Source organism: Apteryx mantelli, chromosome 4 (assembly GCF_036417845.1).
Source record: "Apteryx mantelli isolate bAptMan1 chromosome 4, bAptMan1.hap1, whole genome shotgun sequence".
Classification (NCBI taxonomy): Eukaryota; Metazoa; Chordata; class Aves; order Apterygiformes; family Apterygidae; genus Apteryx; species Apteryx mantelli.
Genome location: NC_089981.1, coordinates 62,337,268 through 62,362,077, shown reverse-complemented (window position 1 = coordinate 62,362,077; position 24,810 = coordinate 62,337,268). Strand labels below are relative to the sequence as shown.

General features: G+C 38.6%; 1 protein-coding gene across 1 annotated transcript in view; it reads left to right on the top strand.

The window, feature by feature from the left end:
- SLC25A21 (solute carrier family 25 member 21) overlaps nt 1–24,810 on the top strand; it is a 265,493-nt gene that overhangs the window by 233,901 nt on the left and 6,782 nt on the right. The window contains exons 5-7 of the mRNA XM_067296757.1: nt 8,368–8,427; nt 10,714–10,821; nt 17,271–17,435. Coding sequence (XP_067152858.1) covers nt 8,368–8,427; nt 10,714–10,821; nt 17,271–17,435 — 333 coding nt within the window. The remainder of the gene's footprint in view (nt 1–8,367; nt 8,428–10,713; nt 10,822–17,270; nt 17,436–24,810) is intronic.

Here is a 24,810-nt window from a genome sequence, read left to right as displayed (position 1 = left end):
ACTAAGAAAAGTGAAGCTCTATTTAATACCAAAGCTGCAGTGAAGAATACATGGACGATATTTAAAAGCTTCCTAATAACTTGTTTTCTTCAGTCTGTGATGCTTTCTCTGTCTCTTCACATCATTCCGTTTGAAAGAGGACAAAGTCAATCAGATCGTGCATTTTAGATACCAGTATATATTTAGTTAAAATATGACCCCAGGCTTCAGGTCTCTCCTAATAACCTGAGTTATTCAAAAGTCATGAGTCACTTTCTCATACTCAAAATTGGCCCCAACCCCACAATATTTAATATAATTTAGAATCATAGAAAGATTTAATTTGGGAGGGACATCTGGAGTTCATCTGGTGAGCCTCCTACTCAAAGCAGGGATAACTTCTTAGTTAGATGAGGTTGCTCAGGTGCCCTGCCTAGTCAAGTTCCAAAAATCTTCAAGAATGGAGACTCTACAGCCTGCCTGGGCTCCTGCTGCAGTGCTTAATTGCTCTCACTTTGAAGAATTTTTCCTTATATCCAATCCAAATTTCCCCTTTTGCAGCTTGTGACTGTTGCCTCTTGTGCTTTTGCTGTGCACCTCTGAGAGGAGTCTGACTTTGCCTTCTCTATAACCCTCCTTTAAACAGTGGAGGACAGGAATTAAGTTCTCCTTTGCCTTCTCATCTCTGGGCTAAACCAGCTTCATTCTCTTAGCCTCTCATTTGATGTCAGAAGCTCCCAGCCTCTTAAACGTCTTAGTGGCCCTCCCGTAGTGAGATGCTTTTTAATTGATCCTTGGACATTTAAGCATTAGGCCTCAATATTGTTTCTGCAACCATAAGAATCAGGTAAAAAGGAAGTTTAGCTTTAAATGCTAAACGTGCTTTTTAATTAAATCATTGAATTCTTTAATTCTTTACACTATTCCTTGAATTTTACACTGCTCCAAGGACACCAATAGGACTTTAAGCTACCTTGAGATATCAGTTATATTCTACGTTAGAACAGTTCAGTGGCAGGACAGTAATGTGCATATAAGATCCTGGATACTGAAACTATTTCATGCAAGGTGTCATCTGCCAGCACAATTTCTAAGATCCCAAGCAGAGTTTGAACCGATGCACTGGCCTGAAGAGACTCCAGCTTGGCTCAAACCTCCACTACTTTCTGACCTTATTTGTATATGAATGTAAAATACTAATGAAAAATCACAGCTCACTTTGGCTCACTTTCCTCCTTTTATTCTTTTAATAGTCTCCCTCATTCTAACAGGCCACAAGATGTCCCTTGCTCACTTCCGAGCTAAACAGTAGGATTCAGAGTCATGGAGGGCTATGCCCATGCCTATGGCTTTGAGACTTGAGAAATAACTAGGAAAACACTTAACTTTTAGCTGCTTATCACCTGCAAGAAAGCCCAAAACGTAGAAAGGCAATTTGTAAGTTACAGAAGCCTTGGTTTTGGTTGTAAAGAAAATGCACATTTTTATGACATATAAAAGACACTGTAATTTAAACTTTTCAAAAATTTTCCTTACACAGTGTACAAGGAGGAGTTTGTACTGATTTGTACTGAGAAGAAATATAGTTGTCTTATGGGAATATTGTATTTATCTGGCATGATTATTTGCCTATAAAAATAAAGCTACTAAAAAGAGGTTATTTAGCTGAAGCTATTCACTTTAATGCTGAGTGTCGAAGACTCAGGTTCACTTTTAGGCAACTAGGTTCTCATATTAGTCTTGCTATTTCTTTTTTTGTCTGTCTTTATTTCCCTTCTAAAAAGCAAGCTGGTATTTCTGGAAGACGAAAAGTCAAAGTTTATAACTCTACATTAGATTGAACTTAGAGGAAAGAAGTGATGATGCCAATACAATGGTTAACAGATGAACTTTGGGGGCAAATTTATATTGCGCATATGTTCCCAGACATCTTGTTTCAAGCATGTATTTTTACCTTAGAGTTATTGAGACATCTGGTAAATACTTTGACTATTTTCTGTGTAACTTGAATTAAAGTGTATCTTTGCCAGATGGACAATATTGATTATTATATACACAAAAGCATGTTTTAAATACATTTATCCTGAGATTTTGTGCACAAAACTATTAATGTAATAGAACCATAGAGAAAAAGACAAATTACTCTGTGTTATTAAAAACACTTTGAATGGACGTACATAGTACAAATCCATATGATATCACTAGATACTTCTGGCAAAATTGTGTGTATACTAGTCACTCTAGTACATCCAGCAAAATGTCTATTGAATTTTATTGCTATTGATTTGTTTTCTTTAAAAAATGATATAACATGAAGCACAGTTACTATTAAGTAGTTATTTTATTTATGACTCTAGGAAGCTATTGATTTTTAAGGTAAAATTTTTAAGACCAAAAAATTGCTAGGTAATGTATTTCTGCCTTTATTACAACCATTTTACAGATCTGTGAGACTATGGAAAATATTAAGGAATACCAGAAATTCCATTAAAGGTTAAGAGGGTAACAATGAGTAGAAAGATGTTGGAGAGAGAATAAAGCAAACTTTATCACAATAAGAAATGAATTTAGTTCGGTGAAGTAACTCACCCTCCTACAATTGACACTTTCCCAAGTATTTCCTTTTACCTATAAGTAAAATTGACACTGGAAATTATGACACACTACATAAGAAGGGGGATATTTCATGATTGTTTCAGTTACACATGAAGGTAGGCCTACAATCTAAGTAACACTTGGGAGCCCAGGTCATCTTCTCCTCAATCCTGCCAGTGAGGGGGATGGATGAGAGGAGGAGGAGACGGACTTTCCAGGTTAACGACTGGCTGTGCCGCTGGTGTTGGCAACAGGGGTTTGGTTTCTACGACCATAGGACCCTGTTCGAAGATGGACAACTGATGGCACGAGATGGGATCCACCTCACGAGGCGGGGCACGCGGGTCTTTGCCAACAGGTTGGCCAACCTGGTAAGGAGGGCTTTAAACTAGGAAAGATAGGGGAAGGGGAGAGTTATAGTGACAGGGTAGTTGGCAAAAGACTGCTCAAGTCAGGATGCCTCCAACAGGTGAATGCAGCCAGGGAAGTGCGCATGGGATGTGGCTATGGAGGACCCTCTTTTACCCCTCCTGGGAAACCTGCATGCTCGATCACCTCCCTGAAATGCCTGTACACCAATGCACGCAGCATGGGGAACAAACAGGAAGAACTAGAGATGTGTGTGCGGTCGCAGGGCCATGATCTCATTGCCATTACAGAGACATGGTGGGATAGCTCGCATGACTGGAGTGCTGTCATGGATGGCTACGTGCTTTTTAGGAAAGACAGACCAGGCAAGCGAGGTGGTGGAGTTGCTCTTTATGTGAGAGAGCAACTTGAATGTATGGAGCTGTGCCTAGGGGTGGATGAAGAGCGAGTTGAGAGCTTATGGGTAAGGATTAAAGGGCAGGCTAGCATGGGTGACACTGTTGTGGGTGTTTACTACAGGCCACCTGATCAGGATGAGGAAGTGGATGAGGCCTTCTACAGACAGCTGGAAGTAGCCTCACGATCCCAGGCCCTGGTTCTCATGGGGAACTTCAACCACCCCAATATCTGCTGGAGAGACAACACAGCTAGGCACAAACAGTCCTGGAGGTTCCTGCAGAGCACTGGTGACAACTTCTTGACACAGGTGGTGGAGGAGCCAACAAGGAGAGGTGTGCTGCTGGACCTCATGCTAACAAACAAAGAAGGACTGGTGGAAGATGTGAAGGTCGGGGGCTGCCTTGGCTGCAGTGACCATGAGATGGTGGAGTTCAGGATCCTGCGAGGAGGCAGCAGGGCACCAAGTAGGATCGCAACCCTGGACTTCAGGAGAGCAAACTTTGGCCTCTTCAGGGACCTACTTGGAGGAATCCCATGGGTTAGGGCCCTAGAAGGAAGGGGCGTTCAAGAGAGCTGGTTAATATTCAAACATCACTTCCTCCAGGCTCAAGAGCGGTGCATCCCTATGAGTAGGAAGTCAAGCAAAGGAGGCAGGAGACCTGCATGGATGAGCAAGGAGCTCCTGGCAAAACTCAACCAGAAGAAGGAAGTATACAGAAAGTGGAAAGGGGGACAGGCCACTTGGGAGGAATATAGGAACGTTGTCAGAGTATGCAGGGATGCGACGAGGAAGGCTAAGGCCCGTTTGGAATTAAATCTGGCAAGAGATGTCAAGGACAGCAAGAAGGGCTTCTTCAAATACATCAGCAGCAAGAGGAAGACTAGGGAAAATGTGGGCCCTTTGCTGAATGGGGTGGGTGCCCTGGTGACGAAGGATACAGAGAAGGCAGAGTTACTGAATGCCTTCTTTGCTTCAGTCTTTACTGCTCAGGCCAGCCCTCATGAACCCCAGACCCTGGAGGCAAGAGAGAAAGGCTGGAGGAAGGCTTTCCCTTGGTGGAGGAGGAGTGGGTTAGAGATCATTTAAGCAAACTTGACACCCACAAATCCATGGGCCCTGATGGGATGCACCCACGAGTGCTGAGGGAGCTGGCGGATGTCATTGCTAAGCCACTCTCCATCATCTTTGAAAGGTCATGGAGAACAGGAGAGGTGCCTGAGGACTGGAAGAAAGCCAATGTCACCCCAGTCTTCAAAAAGGGCAAGAAGGAGGACCCAGGGAACTACAGGCCAGTCAGCCTCACCTCCATCCCTGGAAAGGTGATGGAGCAGCTCATCCTGGAGGCTATCTCCAAGCATGTGGAGGAAAAGAAGGTGATCAGGAGTAGTCAGCATGGCTTCACCAAGGGGAAATCATGCTTAACCAATCTGATAGCCTTCTATGATGGAATGACGGGCTGGGTAGATGAGGGGAGAGCAGTGGATGTTGTCCACCTTGACTTCAGCAAGGCTTTTGACACTGTCTCCCATAGCATCCTCATAGGGAAGCTCAGGAAGTGTGGGTTAGATGAGTGGACAGTGAGGTGGATTGAGAACTGGCTGAATGGCAGAGCTCAGAGAGTTGTGATCAGCGGCACAGAGTCTAGTTGGAGGCCTGTAGCTAGCGGTGTCCCCCAGGGGTCAGTACTGGGTCCAGTCTTGTTCAACTTCTTCATCAATGACCTGGATGAAGGGACAGAGTGCACCCTCAGCAAGTTTGCCGACGATACAAAACTGGGAGGAGTGGCTGATACGCCAGAGGGCTGTGCTGCCATTCAGAGAGACCTGGACAGGCTGGAGAGGTGGGCAGAGAGGAACCTCATGAAGTTCAACAAAGGCAAGTGCAGGGTCCTGCACCGGGGGAGGAATAACCCCCTGCACCAGGACAGGTTGGGGGTTGACCTGCTGGAAAGCAGCTCTGCGGAGAAGGACCTGGGAGTGCTGGTGGACACCAAGTTAAGCATGAGGCAGCAATGTGCCCTTGTGGCCAAGAAGGCCAATGGTATCCTGGGCTGCATCAGGAAGAGTGTTGCCAGGAGGTCGAGGGAGGTGATTCTCCCCCTCTACTCAGCCCTGGTGAGGCCCCATCTGGAGTACTGCGTCCAGTTCTGGGCTCCCCAGTACAAGAGGGATGTGGCACTACTGGAGCAAGTCCAGCGAAGGGCTACAAAGATGATTAGGGGACTGGAGCATCTCTCTTATGAGGAAAGGCTGAGAGAGCTGGGCCTGTTTAGCCTGGAGAAGAGAAGGCTGAGAGGAGATCTTATCAACGTGTACAAGTATCTGAAGGGAGGGTGTCGAGAGGATGGGACCAGACTCTTTTCAGTGGTGCCGAGCAACAGAACGCGAGGCAACGGGCACAAACTGAAATACAGACAGTTCAATCTGAACATGAGGAAAAACTTTTTCACTGTGAGGGTGACAGAGCACTGGAACAGGTTGCCCAGAGAGGTTGTGGAGTCTCCTTCTCTGGAGATATTCAAAACGCGCCTGGATGCAATCCTGCGCAATGTGCTCTAGGTGACCCTCCTTGAGCAGGGGGGTTGGAGTAGGTGATCTCCAGAGGTCCCTTCCAACCTCAGCGATTCTGTGATTCTGTGATAGCACAGGGTTTTAAGCAGGTTAAAATGACAATGTGATGTTTATTACTCATGGTCCTGTATGTGTGGTTTAGGACAAAAGCTGGTTTGCTCTGGTAGGTCTGAGATAACTGAGTGAATGAACTTGTCTTTTTTGGCTGAGACACAGCACAAGTCACCCAATCTTTCTGTTTTACCTGGAGAACTCTATTCCTTTATGTCTCTTAAGATTCCTACATCGCTGTTGGCTTCATTTGCCATTGCTTCCCTTGTCCTGGTGGAACAGTTTGATTGGCACATGCATGGGAAGGTATTATATAAGGAAACTTGGCCTCATATGTGGAAGCCAAAAGCACAGCTTTTCAGAGGATGCCACCTTTGTTTGAATCAGCTTGATTTAAATTAGCCAAGTGCTAATTTTGTGCACTCAATGAGCCCAATGAGACCTGAACTTTAGAAAGTAGCCAAATAAGAGGTTCTAGTTATTTACTCTTGATATGTAGGGGTCTGAGAGCTCTGGCTCTAGTAAATATACAGCTGTGCTTATGTAGTCTTGGTGAAGCTGTGACAGATTTTCATCATTCAGTCCCATAATACTGGAAGTACCATGTGAAAGCCACTTTCCTTATGTATGCATGCAAAGTAGTGGATACTTGTTGATTACTGGTTACAGAACTCTGAACTAGTGCGCTGTAGTTCCAGGCTTTGTGTACTTCCGTCAGTGAAAATTACATGGAATAATAAATATTTCCAATATCTTTGGTTTTATCTGGAACTCAGATACCTATCTTGTCTTTATAACCCACAGGGTTTTCTTCTATCCTCATTCCTCATGCTAGATCCTCTTCACTACTCTCATAACTGTCTTACGTGGCAGCAAACTGAAACGCTTTTTAAGTGGCTTCAGCAACACATTTGTAGAATATGAATTTGAAACAATGTGGGTTTGGGAGGGACTTGCTGTACATGGAAACGCTGTACTGGAAATGTTCTCTTAGGTCAGCAAGTCCAGTTCTCTACTGTCTTATAAAAAAAACCTTAATAAACTGATCCCTTCATAAACTGATCAAACTCTACCTTAGAAGTGATTAAGATTTTTCCCCCATTAAACAAAGAGTGTTGGAAGACTATTTCAGAACCCCTTCCTTTGGCTTTAAGAAAGCTTCATAAGATTTCCAGCTACATTCTGTTTATAAGTAGTTTATACCCATTAATTTCATGTTACATATCCTTTACCTTCCTTGTTTTTCATCCCCTTGAAGCCTCTCTTTTGCTAAACTAAACAAGACAAGTGTTTAACCTCCTTCAGTCCTCTCTCCAAAAAAATCTTTCTGTTCTCCTTGTGATCCTGGTAACTCTGTTTTGAATATGTTCTGGTTCGAGTTCATCTTTTTTAAATAGGGGTGGCCAGGACTGTGTGCTGTATTCCAGAGGATGTCTTACCAGTAATTTGCAAAATATCACAAATACCTTTTCTCTTGAAAATACTTTACTGATGCGTCTTAGAGTTTATGCCCAAAGGAAAGGGAACAGGCAGTGAAAGTCTGTCTGCATAAAGGTTGATGACAATCTTATTACTGACTTCAGTGCAGTCAGGATTATTCTTAACAGTCTTCTTGGAAGAACAAAGTCATTAATTTATTCTGTCTTGATTTTGAGAAAATTTCACAATAAATATCCTGAGAATTAATAGGTTTGGGTGGCAAGAAGTGTTAGGTCTCAATGAGAACCATATGCACATGGTTACCTTCCTCCATGTTGGTGCAAGAAAAACTGAGCTTCTAATTTCTTTCTTGAAGTTCAGACACAAAGAGTACAGCTTTTAAAACTCACCCTCTAAAGAATTGCAGATGCTCAGAACTTCTTAGCACCACTGACTGGAAGCGGACAACTGGGTTAAAAATTTATTTCTGAAAAGCAAAAAGTGAAAGAAAGGTGTCTGTTGACAGTGAAAGGTTACTAAAATATATACGCTTCTCATCTTCAAAATCTGTAATTACAGTTTATTAAAGTTGTGAGGGTCATTTCTTGTGAGAAATGATATCTGCTACCTCCATTTACATTAATATATGATAATTAGATGTTGGAGAAAAGTTAATAAATTAAAAATATGAACTATGTATTGTAAGTGAACTCTTATGTAAAACAGTACTGTAACTCCTTTTGTGCTCGTATTGTGCATGATACACTAATAAAATCAATTCTGAGCCTAATTCTCTATTAATCCATGTCTAACATTGCTACAGAGCACATGAAATAAAGTGGCTTATACTTATTTTGCAAAACTGCACTTGGCTACACAGGATATGAGGTAACAAAGCTACATTGTGGTTTGGTTTTACTAATTTGCATAAGTAAGTCATAAGCAACTTTTTCCATACAAATTAAGCGTAACTTTTATTTACAGTTTTTCACCTTTGAACAATACAAAAAGCTACTAGGGTATGCATCATTACCACCAGGACTGGTAAGTATGGATACCAAACTTCATGTTCTAATTTAATATGTGTGTACTGAATAGTCCTACCCATTTCTTCCTGTATGAGAAGAAACCTAAAGTTAAAGGGATCAGTTCAACCAATCGCAGTTTTGCAGAACATACTTGTTACTTGAAAACACTGATAATAGCATTTTGTAACTAAATGATAGTTACATTAATTTCTGTGTCAGATATCTTAACAATAATTCACTACAGTGACATAACATTTGTTACATGGATAGCCACAGTCACCTTAGAAGAGTCCGTATGTAGCTTGTCATTCGTCATTTTTGATGTATATGTATATCGTAATTGATGTATTTGAGTTTTATGCAAGACTAAAAATGTGAATTATTTGGAAGAGGATGTTTAGCAAACAAGAAAATCCTGAACACCTGTATTGTATATTTCTTGGTCAGGTGAGTTTTGAATTGGAATCTTTTTATAGTTTTGACTCTCAGAATGGAAGTTTGTGATGGCTGTCTTGTGAGAGCAAATAACTCTCCATGCCATGTGAGCCAAAACCTCAAAAAACCAGGAGACATTTGCTTTATCATTACTACAGGGCTTTATGTTTCAAATAGTGTTACTGCCCTTCTTATTTGCCTTCAATTGCAGTGGTTAAATGGTCATGGAAACATAGTAAATAAGTTAGCGGGAGTTTCCTCTTCCTCTTAATTATTCCACTGACCTGTAGTTGTTTATAGTATCTTGGTTTTTTTCTGGCATTTTTCAGCAGACTCTTTTCTCCCTTAGATGTAAATAGTGAGGCTGTTATTTGTTCTCTAGCAAGTGGAAAGAACAGAGCTTAAGGTTCCATGGTAGACTCACTTTTTTTCGAGGAAAATATGCTGGAAACTTGTAAACGTGCAAGAGCTGACCAAAGGCTGCTCTGGTTCATATAGCAGATGCAGCTACCGTCAAACATCCCAGACATCCTTGCACATTTTTGGTGCAGTGCTGTTACCTTAGAGTCATTTATGCCTCTAAAATAGCCATCGTAGTGAGGGAAGAAAAGATTGAGAGGTGTTTTGTGCTAAGCTAGAGAGAATGCTTCTAAATGCCCCAACAGAGCTCACATCAAGACAGCATTTACTGTTAAGAGAGATGCATACACTAGCACCTCTCTCCTGTTGGCTTCAATCTCATAGTTGATGGTGAAGGGGACAGGTTATGTTCCCACCTCATATTGGAGAAATAGGTCCATTGATAAGACGATGATCTCCAAAGCAGTATGGCTGGAGGTTGCCACTACTCTTCCATTCTCCTCTTTCCTGAGCTCTCAGTTAGATCCGGTTCCTGTTCAACATCCTCTGAATTGAATAAGTTATTTTCCTCACTGTTGTTTTTTCCTTACCATGGGTTTCCTTGAATTTCAGCAAAGGTACTCAGTGTATTCTCTTGTGGTCTTGGAACTCTTTTCAGACCATGGATAGTTTGGAGACATTAAATTAAATAAAAGTCTAAAAGTGATCACAAAAAATAAGTCCTCTGAATTTTCTTAATTGACCTGAATATTTCAATATTATTTTTCTATTACAAATAAGTTAATGTATTTCTAAATGCTGCTTCCTTCTGGAAAGCAAAGCAGTGAATTTCTCCATTCTTCTGGCTGTAAAGTGCCATCAGTTTCTAAGTAAATGGAGTTAAATCATCTGCTGTAATATGCCATCAGTTTCTGAGCAAACAGAGTTAATTCATCCTTGCAGAGAATGCTGACATTTCCATGTGCACCACTCATCCCCATATAAACCTTTTTGGATTGATATTTACTTAAAAGGACTTTTATTTGACTTGTGCATTTTGCTGAAGTACTTCACAATTTGAAAGTTTCTTACATTTCCTTTATTTTTTTAAGTTATATATTAATATTGTGTGTTTAATGCTCGGTGCATTTTTGCATTTTTTAAGCTATTGTATTTTAAGCTATATATTCAGACTCCACCAAAGATAATGTGAGAGGATTTTTTGCCATGTTTCATCATAAATCAGTACCAGTTTGCCTTCTAGATGAAAAAAGAATTTTTTTGTAGCACTATGACACTTTATTTTAAATTTTTGGAACGTGATTTGTGGCTATTGTAATTTCTTCTTGATGAACTGTCAGGATCTAATCAAGGCCTAAAGCTGTTTAGTAATAGAATACTGCTGTATTACTGTAATCTCTCAGTTTTCATTGTATCATTTAGTTTCATAATATGATGTATGGGGCATTTTACTACATGTGCTCATGAAAACTTAATTTTTAAATATTGATTGATCTAACTTTCCTAGGCATTTGCAGTTGCTGGCTTGGGATCTGGATTAACAGAAGCAGTTGTGGTTAACCCTTTTGAAGTAGTAAAGGTTAGCTTACAGACAAATCGGAGTGCCTTCACAGAGGTATGAGATTTGCTTCATTCTTCTTTTTTTTTTGCTTGATCAGGTATAAGACACTTCAAAGTTCATTTTTAGACCAAGATGTCTATATTTTAATAGAATATATGGGGCTGATGCAAATGATTTTCCCACAAGCTTAACAGAGATAGAAAAAGAGAGAAGAGACTTAGCAGACAAGGTCTTCTGAAGAGATACATAGGCATACAGTATTGTCAGCTGTGTCAGCATCTCCATTGCAAATATTCTGTGCCTCAAGCGTACCTTCCTCCCTCCAGAGCAGCCAGTGGTGCAGCACTATGAGAAGTTGTTGGACAGAAGTATAAATCTGAAACTGGTGTACCCAGTGCATTTACCCCAAACACCTCCAGATTTGGAGTGGGCGCAGAAGGTTAGCCTAAAACACCAATACCCCATTCCCTAGCCAGGGTCCAACTCATGTCTTTTATGTTAAAAATATAGAGGGTACGTTTGACAGTTTTGGTTGAATTTCCCTTGCATTTCCTATAAATATAATTCATAAAGTGAGCCAGCATTATATTAATAACAAGGATTACTGAAAATCCACATTCATATTTTAGAAACAATGATGGCTAAGCTACTATCCAAGGAAATATATTAATGCAAAAGGACAAGAGATCACAGGATGAATGAACTACTAGCCATACCGCTTTTTTAAATAAAAATGTATTTTATCAGTCTTCACATCTATAAGCACAAACCAGAAAATAGTTATATAATAAGGCAGACTGATATTACATGAACTTTGTCCATACCTCTTGTTACTGCTGAATGGGGAAAAAATTCAGCTGGAAAACAGTGCTTCATCAAAATGAAAGTGTTCACAGGAATGCACTAATTTCAGTTAATTTTAATGTTGGAAATGTTCCAGGCTAAAGTGAAGAAGGAAAATAGACATGCAGCTCCCAGTCAGTTTTCTCCATACTCTCCCCATCTTTAAAAGCTAATGGTCTGTGGAGTAGGATATTCGTCTGCCATACCACAAAATCCAGGCTCTGTCATTCTCTCTTCGTACAAAGGTGCATGTTAACCGCCAAAATCCCAACTGTTCTAGGACAGTTATTTCTCCTGTTGGTGCTCTCCAGCTTCATACTAAACTACCAAATGCTTATTGCTGTAGGAACTTATACCTAAGGGTTAGATGCGTGCCTGAAGCCAATAGATTATTATGGGTTCAGAGGAGATTTCTGTTTCATCTTCCTCCTAGCACTTCACAATCCTGATGCAGAGAGAGAAAAATTAAGAAATCTCAAACTATTTCCTGGCCTGTCCCAGCTGTTTTTCATTTGTATTTATTGGGAGCACTGCTGAAACACCACCCTAGTTGTAGTAGTTAGGGCAGTAACAGGTAACTGTTCTCTTCCTTTCCTTTCAAAACATTGGCCAACATCCTTCTGTTCAGTTCTCCCCACCCTGTTGTCCGCTTGACAGTAATTTGTCGTGAAGGAAAATACCAAGACTTTTGTGATGAGTTGTTCTCTCCCATTTAAAATACCTTGGTCAGTGTACAGCTGATACAACATCAAAAAATTACTTTATCCTTTAGCACCGAATACAACTTTTCTCTAAATATGTTGCTCAAATATTTGGCAACATATTGCAATGTGCATTGAATGGGGGAAAAGTTCAGTGGAATCCACTTTCAGGTTTCAGCACTGGATGCTCGCTGCCTTCACTGATTAAACTAGATCTGTAGCCCATTCAAATTGGCACAGTTGCATCGAAGCTGAAACTCTGATCTGCTGCTTGAAAGTCTTTCGTAGTTCAGAGAGTAGTTAAAAGATTTCCACATTAAAAAAATCCAGCCCAGTGAATATACTGGAGATCTTCAGGAGAGGGCTTCACCCCTATACATTTGGAAGATGACTTCCCCCTGTGCCTGCAACGGTCACCATGGAAAACCTCACAGCCACATATAGACAGGCCTTTATGCCTTTAAGCGTAAAGACAGGCCTTAGGCCTTCAAGCCTTTATGCACCAGGAGTGAATCTTCTTTTCTTGTATATAATCTAGTCCCTGGTTGTGGAAGTTTTCATTTCAGCCTTCTTGTGGGAAGAAGGTTAATTTCCCCTCCATTTACCTAGAAACCAAACCTTCAAGCTTTGTATAAGAGGATTGCATTACTTAGGAGTACAAATGGGTATCTAATCCAGATAAATAAAAACTTTCCAAATGTTCCCTGATCCTACAAATAAATCTGAGACCAATACTTTTAAATTTTTATTATATATTTTCAGCATTTTTTTTATTTCTATGCTATTCTTCCCATTGCAGTTCTTGTATATATCAAAATAGAAATATGGAGGTATTGTCAGAGGCTGTTCTGACTGGAATCTGGAAAGCCATGAAAAGTTTCTGCAGGATTTCCTTCCTTTATTTCTCAGTGAATAAGACTAACAAATGTCAAATCAACTCTTTCAAAATCTTTTAAGAAATCAGCTGTACCTATTATGGTAAAAGTACCAAATCACATAAGCGTGGCATGAAAGCTTGGCTGGATCCCTAGTGAGGCAAGATTTTTGCATATTCTTCTATTAAGCTTTGGCTGACTTAATATTTGCCTGCCTTGTATCACTTGTCTGCACAAATTGAACCCTCTTTTGGGATACACAGCAAAGAGATTTATCACCTGGCCATTTACATAAGCTGTTTGGGCCTAAATCCTCATGTATAATCTCACAAAATGCTTCTATTCATTTCCAAATGTCATAGAGTTATTCTGTAACTCATTCAGAGAAGCATTCTCTTTGAGAATAAATTTTTAAAACATTTTGCAAATTTATGTTAGTCTCTCAGTGCATCCAAAAGAAATGTCTGATTGCTCTAAGTCTCCAGCCTAGATATTTTTTAACCATGGGCAGAAAAAACAGTGAAACAGAGAGCTAATACTGTACAGGAGTAAGAAGATTAGGATCCTGGAGGGAGAGAGACTGGAAGTGGGAGAAAGTAATGCATGAGAGGATCTCATTTTATGAAGATGATATGAAAAAATTGTGAATTACCACTGCTCCAGCCTGTCTGTTCCTCAGTCAAGTAAGCAGATATTCTTGATCTCTCTGCCTCATAGTCATGAAGATACAATTAACCTCTATTAATAAAAATTTTGGTTTTGAGTGTAAATACACCAGTATTATATTTTGAGCACACTAGTTCCTGCAAAATTACAAGAGGGCAATAGATACTTCCTATTCATACATTTTAAATTCTTTTTCCTTTATTTCAGACTTTTTAACAAAGTCTGAGGTATTTTACTTAGTCAATTTTATGTAAATTTTATTCTACTTTAATTTCTGCATCTCTTCTTGGTGACCTTCAGAATAATCCAATAACCATACTGTAACTGTTCAAAAACATTCTAAGTTGTTTTGTTTTAAGTGAAAATTCTTTAAATTCAGAAAGAGAAACCAAAGATTGTATTTTAATGACAACATTCACAGTATTCAAATCATAATATGTTATTGTACAAATAAAATTCTAAAATGTAACTAAAAGTGTCTATCTGCCCTAATGAAAAAAGCCATAGACTGATGTTCTTAAATCACAAAGACAGCTAAATCATGGCTATATCAATATTTAATATATCTTTTTTAAAAAGTGCTAAAATTTCAGAATTTGCTGTGAACCAGGAAAACTCTAGTGACTTCATTACCATAAGCTGCAGTTCTCATTGAGAATATGCTAAAGAACATTCCACACTAAAGCAGATTTCAGGAATAAAAAATATTTTTTTCTTTAAAGCATGCTATCTTCTGTAAACTTAAGCCTACTGGGAGAAGCATGTGCATGTTATTATACAGTGTAAGTACACTCACTTCATTACCATGCACTGTTTTTCTAAAAGGGTTAAGTAAAGTATGTACTTACCCATTGTGTAGCTTTCATACTATATGATGAAATCTAATGCAATTCACATATTTCTTTGACTATTGTATTGAAATAATAAATATATCTTGTTTAAAGGAACAAGGAAGAGCATGAGCACATACACCCACACCCAGACTCCTGCACACCCCCAAAACAAATATGCACACACCATGGTGACAGTTGAATTATTCTATGGTACCAGATCATCTTTCTAGGGTTAATAGTTTTAAAGAGGAGGGCCACTATAAATCACATATTGGCATGTTTGTAATGTGGATCACTCTGGGTGAAAATATTGCAGTGATTTTTTATTAAAAGAACCTGATAGCAGCCCCACCACCTTGTTGTTTGTTTCTTTTTCTTCTTTTCAGATTTCACAACCTGACCAACTTTACCCCCTAGGGAAAACAAACTGGCTACAGAAAGAGATGCAGTGATAAAAATCATCTCACCTGACTTTAGGGGTGTGATTAACTAAATAAATACATGTGTCTGCTTTAGGGTGAGAAGAATCTGACTTCAGATTTCACTGACTAGGTCTCTTCTGAGTATAAGGCAATAGCTGGGTGAAGTGAATCCCACTCCAGATGTTTATGCAATAAATTCTTCCATCTGAGTTAGTCATCCTAAGGTCCTTCCATCACCACTGGAGAAAAGTAAGCCTTGTAGAGCAAGATATTTTACATGTCTACTTTGGATGAGGTGAACTGCTTTCTAGGGTCTATTTACTTCAGTGAATGAAAGGGAGTCTTGATGAGTAGGTCAGGTGTAGATGTAGACATTGCAGGCATCTGCATCTGAGCTGATGAATCCCATCTCAGGCATTCTGCAACGGGCAGGCTTGGCCTTCTGAGTCATTAGTAAATTTGTATTCAGGATAAGACTGATGTATACCTTAGTGTTGAAAGTTGCCATCTACAGTTTTAATCACTTTATTCAGGACCACTGGTTGTTTTTTATAGATCTAATCTTCATTTAGAAGATTTCATTTCATGAGAAAGGATGTTATTCCTAGTAACTGGACCAAATTTCATTTTGGATATCTACATTTTAGAATAGATTTTGATCTCATTAAACAGCTTTGAATTCCTGGGAGTACTTTACAAAGTAAACTACAGTAAAATATATGCAGAGCATCAACAGGTCAATACTAGTTCCTAAATATGAAAACCAGAATGAAACTTGGTATTAAAGAGTAACCTTGTCAGTCACCTAAATAAGCAGTCATATGCTGTGTTGAATATAATAGGGATCATTTGGCTGATGCTGTTGATCTACCACAGTGATATTTTGAAATGGAAACTCATTAAACAAATAAGTGTATTGAAATTAGCAGTATTCACAGTGTTGTAGTCAAAATTCTTCTGTATTTTCATGTCTGAGCATCCTAGAGGAAGTCATGTTTTGCCTTTCTAATTAAATATTTGGTTACCCAGAGCTGGCTTTATGCTTTGGAGAAAACCAAACTCAAGTCAACAAACTTTTTGAAAGGAACTTTTCTATAATTCTGCTAAAAAGAGTTCTAAAATGTTAGAGGGGTCACATCAGAAGGCATACCAAGTATCACTGAGTATACCAAAAAACAGATCAGACCTGCATGTATACAGGCAGATCCTGTCTGTCAGCGGCCAAGATAAGATACTTTAAAGGAATTGGTCATTACAGAAGACCAGTTCTGGGGAAGTTTCTTCCTTTCTGGCTTCCATCAGATAGTAGTTGGCTAAGAGGATTTCTGTCTATTTTGGGCACTGTTTTCAAAACAGAATTTCTAAACATCAATTTCCTAAATCTGTACCTTAGAATTTAAATGAATGTTCTGATTTTTCAAAATCTAACTACCCTTTTTAAGTCAAATATTTCAGTAGGAGGACAAAACAGGATTTCCAAGTGGATACTTATGCAAAAAAAAGTTTATTATTATGCCGTGAATTCTATAATTTCCATTTGCTTATAATTGGTATAAGTCACTAGAATGTTAAACTTACACAACTCACACAAGGACTTACTTCCCTAGGTACTCCAGTTTGGTTCTTTCATCCCTCCTTCCCAATGCATGTTCCTGTGTCATTGGTTCTACTGTAGAAGCTATTTTATAGAAGTTATTTTATAGAAGATATTTTATCCTCTTATTGTGCAGAATAAATGTTCTATACTCTAGTTGTGTAAAAGTTTTATCTGTCATAACCTTAACAGCATAGTAAATAGTAAAAACAGTATTACCAGATTCACATATTCAAGGCCACAAGTTGTTCTATAAAATCTAATTAAAATGATGAGTTTAACATCTTTTTCTTTGCTTTAGGACTCATTGTCTTTTAGAGTACTCTTATATCATGCTTTCAGCTTTCTTCTGCAATCAGAAGAATAATTTTTTTTTAATGAAAATTGTGATTTGCACGTCACAGGAATCCAGCTTGAATTTTTAGGGACAATAACAAGCATGGTAAGACGTAAGTTAAAATGACAAGAACTGGCAACACTGTGATAATCAACAGGATTGAAATGAGGCTATGGTTTTTGTTTTCTTTTTGTAAAGATGATCTCTTTCTTCTTTTGTTTAACTTGTGCAGCAACCATCCAGCTTTGTGCAAGCTCGGCAGATTATTAAAACTGATGGTCTGGGATTCCAGGGACTCAACAAAGGTCTCACTGCAACATTGGGCCGCCATGGAGTTTTTAACATGGTTTACTTTGGATTCTACTTCAATGTGAAAAGTATTCTTCCAGTCAATAAAGTAAGTTCTTCCTACTATATAACAGACAAACAGATAAGAGGTTTGGCAACTTAACTCAGCTCTCTATCTTCCTGTGCAAAGGTGTGGTCTTTAGTAAAAAACAGTGACTGACCTAGCTTTCTGTTTTGCATATGTATAGCATTTTATTGGTAAGATTTGTGTAGCAAAACAACGATTTGTAATTCCTGCTTTTTAATCAAAGCTGGCTATAAATAAAGTAGTCATGTTTGAATTCTCATTTATTTGAATATCCCCTTATACCACTGTAGCAATGTAAAAGTCAGTAATCATGGTATAGGTATGTTGACGTTTACACTAGGTATGTATGTACTTTTCTGTGGTAAGCTGGTTTAGAAGAGCAAAAATTACTGTTTCTCGAACATCTTTCAATACTCACAAAGACAGCAAGCTTGATGAGATGGCAGACTTGCAGTAGATTGGGTATTCTGGCTGCGTACTGGGCCTATTTACTCAAAAGGCGGATCAACCTAGTGTTTAAGGATAACATGACAGATTTACCCATAAGGGAGGAGGCCAGACCCAAAACAGGACTTTATGTGGTGTGCCTTATGAGTAAGTTAAAAGAAAAAATCTTTATAGCTGTAACTCCACATGAAGCAATTTTATTCAGATAGTCTTACATTCCTCTATATAACAAAGGGAAATGTTATTAATGAAAATGTGATAATACTGGCAACTTTCTAAATGACTGTGAGCAACAGCTTAATGATTTATTAATGACTCCAGTATGTTACTTACTGAACTGTGTTTTCACTAATGTGATTTTTAAATGATGACAGTTAAACAGTCACAGGTGTAATATGTAGTTATATCCATATAAGAAGCTGCAGTTTACATCAAAAGGGATCACTTTCTATTCCCAGATGAAGCAACACCTCTTTTTTCTGGAATTCTGAGTAGCCTGGTATTTTTGTTGGCAACGTTGTATAAATGAAGAAAACCTCCACTTCTTATTTGCAGATTGTTACAGTAAATTGAATTGCTCAAGTGCAACTAACCTGCAAGTTTCTACAAGTTTATTCTAGTGTATTTAAGCATACTTTAACAATGTACTTTAATCACACATTCTAAAAACTCAAGGCACAAGCAGTGCTTGATACTGAGATAGAAGTAAACACATTTATGTTGATCAAAAGATGAAAAAAATATGTATAATTGCACAGAACATTCAGAATCATATGCAGGTAAGCATAGGCATACACAAAGAGTATTCATGCATCTTCTAGGGAAATCCTGAAGTATTCCTGCATTTTAATTGAAGGATAGCAATAATATTTGGCATAAGAATGCTTTCTTAGCCTTTCAGATCACACAAAAAAAAAGGATTCGGAAACAGTTTTTGTATGATTAGAAAGATTCAGAGCTCTATGATCTGAGAGAAATTAGCATTTTATACAGATTTTGAATGATACAGAGAATTACTAACAACTTCAACATAGATTTAAATACATATAGAAAATGAAAGGGAAATCGCTTCAATGGTGTCATTCTGCCCAGCTAGCCTGTAAGTACCTCCTATCAAAGCAAAAGACAGTGTAGTCAAAGTAGGACTGGACTGCACTAACTGCAGATAAGTGGAGAAGTTTGCACTGTGCTGGACCACAGTGGCTACATCTATGCTAGTAAACTGAACATCACTGAAACTCAGTCATCTACGCTGTTAAATGTTCCCTGGCATAACTTTGGCCCAGACCAGCTAGCACACAGTTCCTTGGTATGGCTTAGGAGTTAGCACAGACAAGGAACCGTTCCTGGTAGGCAGCTTTCATGTAGCCTCTCTGTTTTGGATAGTAATAGTGTTTAATAGCACAGACCTAGGACAGTCTGTGCCATCTGGCTTCAGTGCTGAGACAGTTCTGGATATATAGATATAGCAAAATAAGTCTGACCAAACTCCCATTAAAATCAGTGCAAATCTTACCGTGAATTTAGTAGGGTATAGATCAGACCACGTATGCCTTGTGCTAGCCAGCAGTATGTCTCAGATGTTTACATGTGCTGAACTTCACTTCAGTGATTGGAAAATAGAAGTAGTCAATACTTTGTGATCTGTAACTTAAATCTTTTTTGTCAGCAGGCAAATACTAGAGTCTAAGAGTTATCAAGCCTGTGCCATGGTTTTGATTGAAGCTGTTTTTCAGTTAGACCTAAAAATATTAGAAGTTGTAGCTTTCCAAGTTTTCTCACATATTTGATTTCATTACAAAAACTAATTTGTTCATTTTGTATACTTCTCCAGAGAAGAAAATTTTAAAGTCAGTCTTGCAATATTGACAAGCATATAAAAATTGTGAAATAAGAATACTACATTTTTGAAATAATTTTGGCTCTTGATTATATATCTGCTGTTCACCATCTGTAACATAAGTGGAAAAATGTATGGAAATGTCCATATGAGCCTTTTAGCTGTCAACAGTGCTAAACTGTGCATTAAATTTGCATCCCAATTAAGGATGTTTGCAGCTTATTTTGCCAAAAACAATAAACCTTTTATGTTGAGTGGTCAAATGATATTAATGACATGTGTGGGTTGTAAATGTTCATAATGAATAATTTTTCATATGTTCAGTCTATTCTGCTAAAAGGAACATTTACAGCCAACATCATGCTCTGTTTTCTGAAAACAGAATAAGCCAGGCTTTTTTCAATTGCCACTAATGTATCAACCATAGAGCATTAACGGCTATGCATCTGCACTAGCAATCAAATTAGTCTGAAAATGTATATCGTCTCAGTTTTATAGCACGTGTTTTTATAGCACATTTCATAGGCTTCCAGCAGCTCTCACTTTTCTATTTTTTATCATAGTTAGGTTTGATGGTAAAAGTTAGTTTCATTAAAACCTTTGCTCACTACTACCTCCAAGTGGCTGTCATATTTCTCAACAATATGAGATTTCCATATTGTGTTGAAAGCCCCCTTTGAAACGTGGTCAACTGCAAAACTCATTTCAAGTCAGACACTGCCCCAGCTGCTGCAGATGTGCCACCTGTTAAAAGGGCTGCTACATCGGGTAGTGGGAGTTGATCAGCATGTTTTTTTGTCAGAGAAAGGGCCCTAGTATCTCCAAGCAAAGAAGAAGGGATGGGAAACCAAAATGGGCTGTTCAGCTTGGGAAATAAATATGATAGTATACAACATTTTATTTTTAATTGTTTTCAGATCCACACCAATGTAGCAGTAGTTATATGTAGCAACATAGTGCAAAGGACATGCAGTGCAACACAATTGAAAAAATAGTAAACCAAGATGATTTAGTAGAAGACTGCATCAGAGTGGGAAATAGAATAATCTCAGAGCTACAACCTGATCTCAGATTTCAGGATGACTTGTGAACTACAAAACATGACAATGTGCATCCACTGCAATGTTACAAGTTCCCATTGGTCAACACTCTCCAATCTAAGGTGTCCTGTGGGCTGTTGAAACTGTAGCTGCTTGTGTTTAAAGATTTCACCAAAAGGTGTAATATAGAAGGGGGAGAATCTGTTATTACCTCACCTACTCCTTTCCTGCAGTGTTCCTATAGCACTTCCTCAGTGTACAGTTACTTCTGTTTAGCAGCAGAGGTAGCTTCCCAGAAGTAATGAATTGTAAGATGCAAGACAAATATGGGGTTACAGAAGAAGGAATCTTTGATCAAAATAAAAATGTGAAGAAGAAACACAAGTTTCTCCTCATTTCCTATGGAAATAAGGATTATGTAAACAGACTTTTTGCAACTGAATGTTTATCCTTCTCTAGTAACATTGAACCTGATTACCAGGTTCAACCAAGGCTGACAGAAGGAGACTTAAGATAATTAAGTTCCTACAAGACATACAAATAGTAATTTAAGAAGAGGGGAGAGACCCTACAACTGCACCTTATGAATGCCCCAGCTGAGGGAAATTTTCAGTGGGAACTTATGCCTTATTAAATACTGGACCCTGTGGGAAAAAATCTATGTAGTCAGAGTTTGCACCTTTCTAGACATCAAAATCAGTCACAAGACAACAGCCCCTAGGACATCACTAGGCACCCTCTCTTGGGGAAATCTGGGAGTCATTATATATGGGTGGCTGCGAGTAAGAGAAGATGGTGCTCGTGTTTGGAAGGGTATAGACAGACATGGAATTTGTGAGGACCCAAAGGGAGAGGGCAAGTGTTTCTGTTGCCTCTTTGGTATTCTACTTTCAACAGTCTAACAATAACCTACAAAAACATAGTGGTAAAGTAAGGGGAACAAGTATAGATACATCTGCTACTTCTATTACTGACCATACTGACTGAGTCTGTAGAATTCTGTATATTTGGTATTCAGTGACTACATTTTTTGTTGTCTCTTGTTTTTCTACTTACATCAAAAGATCTTTGGTGCAGGTGTTTGTTTTAGACTAAATGAAGTGGAGTTCTAGTCTTGCCCTAAGGCTCCAAAAGATTATAGCAAAAGAATAATAGATAATAATACTACCTGAAAGTCTGGAGTAAGATGAAAAATTTCACCAGGAAATTGCATTACAGGAAAAACAAATCACTGAGAGGATAGCAAGCTATTTGAAAATGTACACCCTACAGGAGCAGATAGCCATGTCATGCGGGAGACCCTCCAGGACATTCATCCTAGTGGCTGTCATTCATCTTATTGTGCTGTTAGACTTTTGACAGGTGGATTTAAAATACTTAAAGAAGTATCTGCTGCAATGAAATTGCACTCAAGGAGGATTCTGAGATGATATGTATGAAAAGGTGATGAGTATGAAAAGGCATATTTATTTCAAGCAAAGTGCAGCTGTGACTATCCATTGTGGAATGTCTTTCCTGGTTATCAATATGTTTATGGTTATTATTTCAGCATTTCCTGTGCATCTTGACAAAGGCCAGAGCATCATTGTGCTCATCAGACAGCAAGCTATAGTTTACAATAAGGAGATTACTATGTAAATGGCTGAAATGGACTTAAGTGCAGGGTCAATAAAAGTATGAAACTATTCATAAAGCTATGATCGAATCCTGATTAGGTCACAAAGTAATAAAAATTGTGACTGTTCTTTCAAAGAATCAAAGCAACAAAGTCATCACGACAGTGACGAGACTTTCACCTTTTTATTTTCACTCTTTCTGGAGCCTTGCAGTGAGTCTGCATCATTTTCTACTCCTTAGTGTCATTTCTGCCAGGAGCTTGTTGGCCTCCAAACCACCTGATCATGTCTGTGACAGTCTCTGCCTCTCTAAGAGCAGAAGTCAACAGCCTTTCTTCCCAGCTCTCCTCTGAGACTCAGTAGGGAAACCCAGACCCTGTCTCTCCTCTGGGTTCCAGGTCTGGGTCTGTTTAAAGCAGCTCGTTCTAGCTTTTCATCTCTTCCTTGTTGCTTCTCTGAGCTATCTCCCAGCTTGCCTCTGTATGAAGATACCTTTTCTCCTCTGTCTTGAAAGATCCCCTTCTTCAGACCCATGCACTCCTTTCTTCACAGTCTGTTGCCATAGGAAGCTCCTTTTAGTGTTAAAGCCAATTATCAGGCTGGATAAAACAGTTCCTTACAGCCTGTTTTGCTGCCAAACACTTGATTATAGTCAATGTATAACACCAGGTCAGGTTTTCTGGCACTTCTTAGTTTGCCATAGGAATTCCTATGCTATTATACTTCATCTTAGCCACAAAGGCTGGGAAGCAACACTACCCATTATTCCACGCCTTTCTCCCTCTTCAATCCAATAATTGCTGGGTATACCAGACAGAACCACAAAGTTGGCCAAACCAAAGCCTTCCTTGTTATACACAGAGAGATGGAATGTGCAGCATATGGTGCAAACCTCTCAGTTCTATTCCTGGCTTCTCCACTCACCCCTTAGGTGACCTTAAGCAAATGTATTTAAATTTAGCAGTCATTTCAAATCACTTTAACTTTCTGTGCCAAATGTAACTCATCTATAAAACTAATATTATGGCTAACTTTTTCAAAGGAGTCTAAGAAACTTGATGCAAATATTCTACTCAAAGTAAGCATTAGTTGGGGCTAATTCCTGTAGGCTGCTTTACAAATACCAGCTTCAAATATTATTCTATTATTATTATTTATCATTCCTGCAAATTGTCATGAATTGACCCTCTCCCTACTTAGTAAACATTATTCTTTTATGGCGAACTTATATATGAGCTGCTGGGAAGTATTAAAATGTGTTTATAAAGTATTCTTTTTCATAAGCTGTGTACCTTCAGTAACCAAAAAAAACAGTGAAAAGATCTCAAGACAAACATCCAAAAATTGAAGCAAATAAACCTTTAAAAATAGTTTCAGTTAGATAAAGAAATATTTATTGATTTTTTGATTTTCATTGATTCTTTCCTTAAAAATAGAGTTAAATGTAAGTTTCTGGGAGGCACGTTATGCGACCTCTATTCATGCTGAATAGGACCTGACTCCATCAGTAAGAAGACAAGGACAAAACAAGTAGAGTGTTCCTGAGTGTCTTTGCTCTTCAGGTTTCTGAACACTATATACATGCGGGTGGTCTGTGTGAATTGTCCGTTTCTGGTTACTTCAAGCAACCTGGCTTAGGGAACTGTTTCTTTAAAGGTACCTGCTTCTCTCCAAATGGGGAATGTGGTGTCCTAACTTTGCTCCTTTGAATTGCACCTAAGATGGGTGTCTAAATCAGTACAAATATATCTACTATAGTGGGTTCACTGTAAGACAGACTGATCTATTCTAAAATGATTTTTGAGTTATTCTGTTAAGGAACCATGGATCAGCATTCTGATCATACTCTCCATTAATATTTAATCTTCCTGAATAAATGATGATCATACCAGTAGGCTAAATTAACTGGGTTCCAAGCATTTGTGCCCTCACCAGAGTTATTTTATTGCTGGAACAGTATCTACATTGTATTGTGAATTAAGTGACCTGCCTTCAGTATGGATGAAGATGATAGTCTGAAAATTTTTGACTGAGCTCAAACATTTAAATGGAAATTTTGACAAAGTGCCCAGCAAATAAGCAAACAAATAAAGTGGTAGGGAAGGGAAAGCCTGAGGCTCAGGAGACTGACAACCGATAAATTAAAATACTATCTATCTCCAGTGGGTGACACTTCTGTACGTGGGCATGTATGTGCTAGATTTAGGGCTAGAATTTGCTGTTGGTAGGAATTATGAAAGATAATAGAAGGAATTAAGCAGCATATGATTTAAGAAGAACTTACAGAGTCCCCACTTATTTAGAAATGTTATAATAGGAGTAATGAAATATAAAAAGAGGAGCTATAACATCTCAACATTTCTTCTCCCAAAGTAATGAAATCCAACAGGATACATTTTCTAATGACATTTATTAATATTCCTACTTTTCTACTTATTTTTCATGGCTTCTGG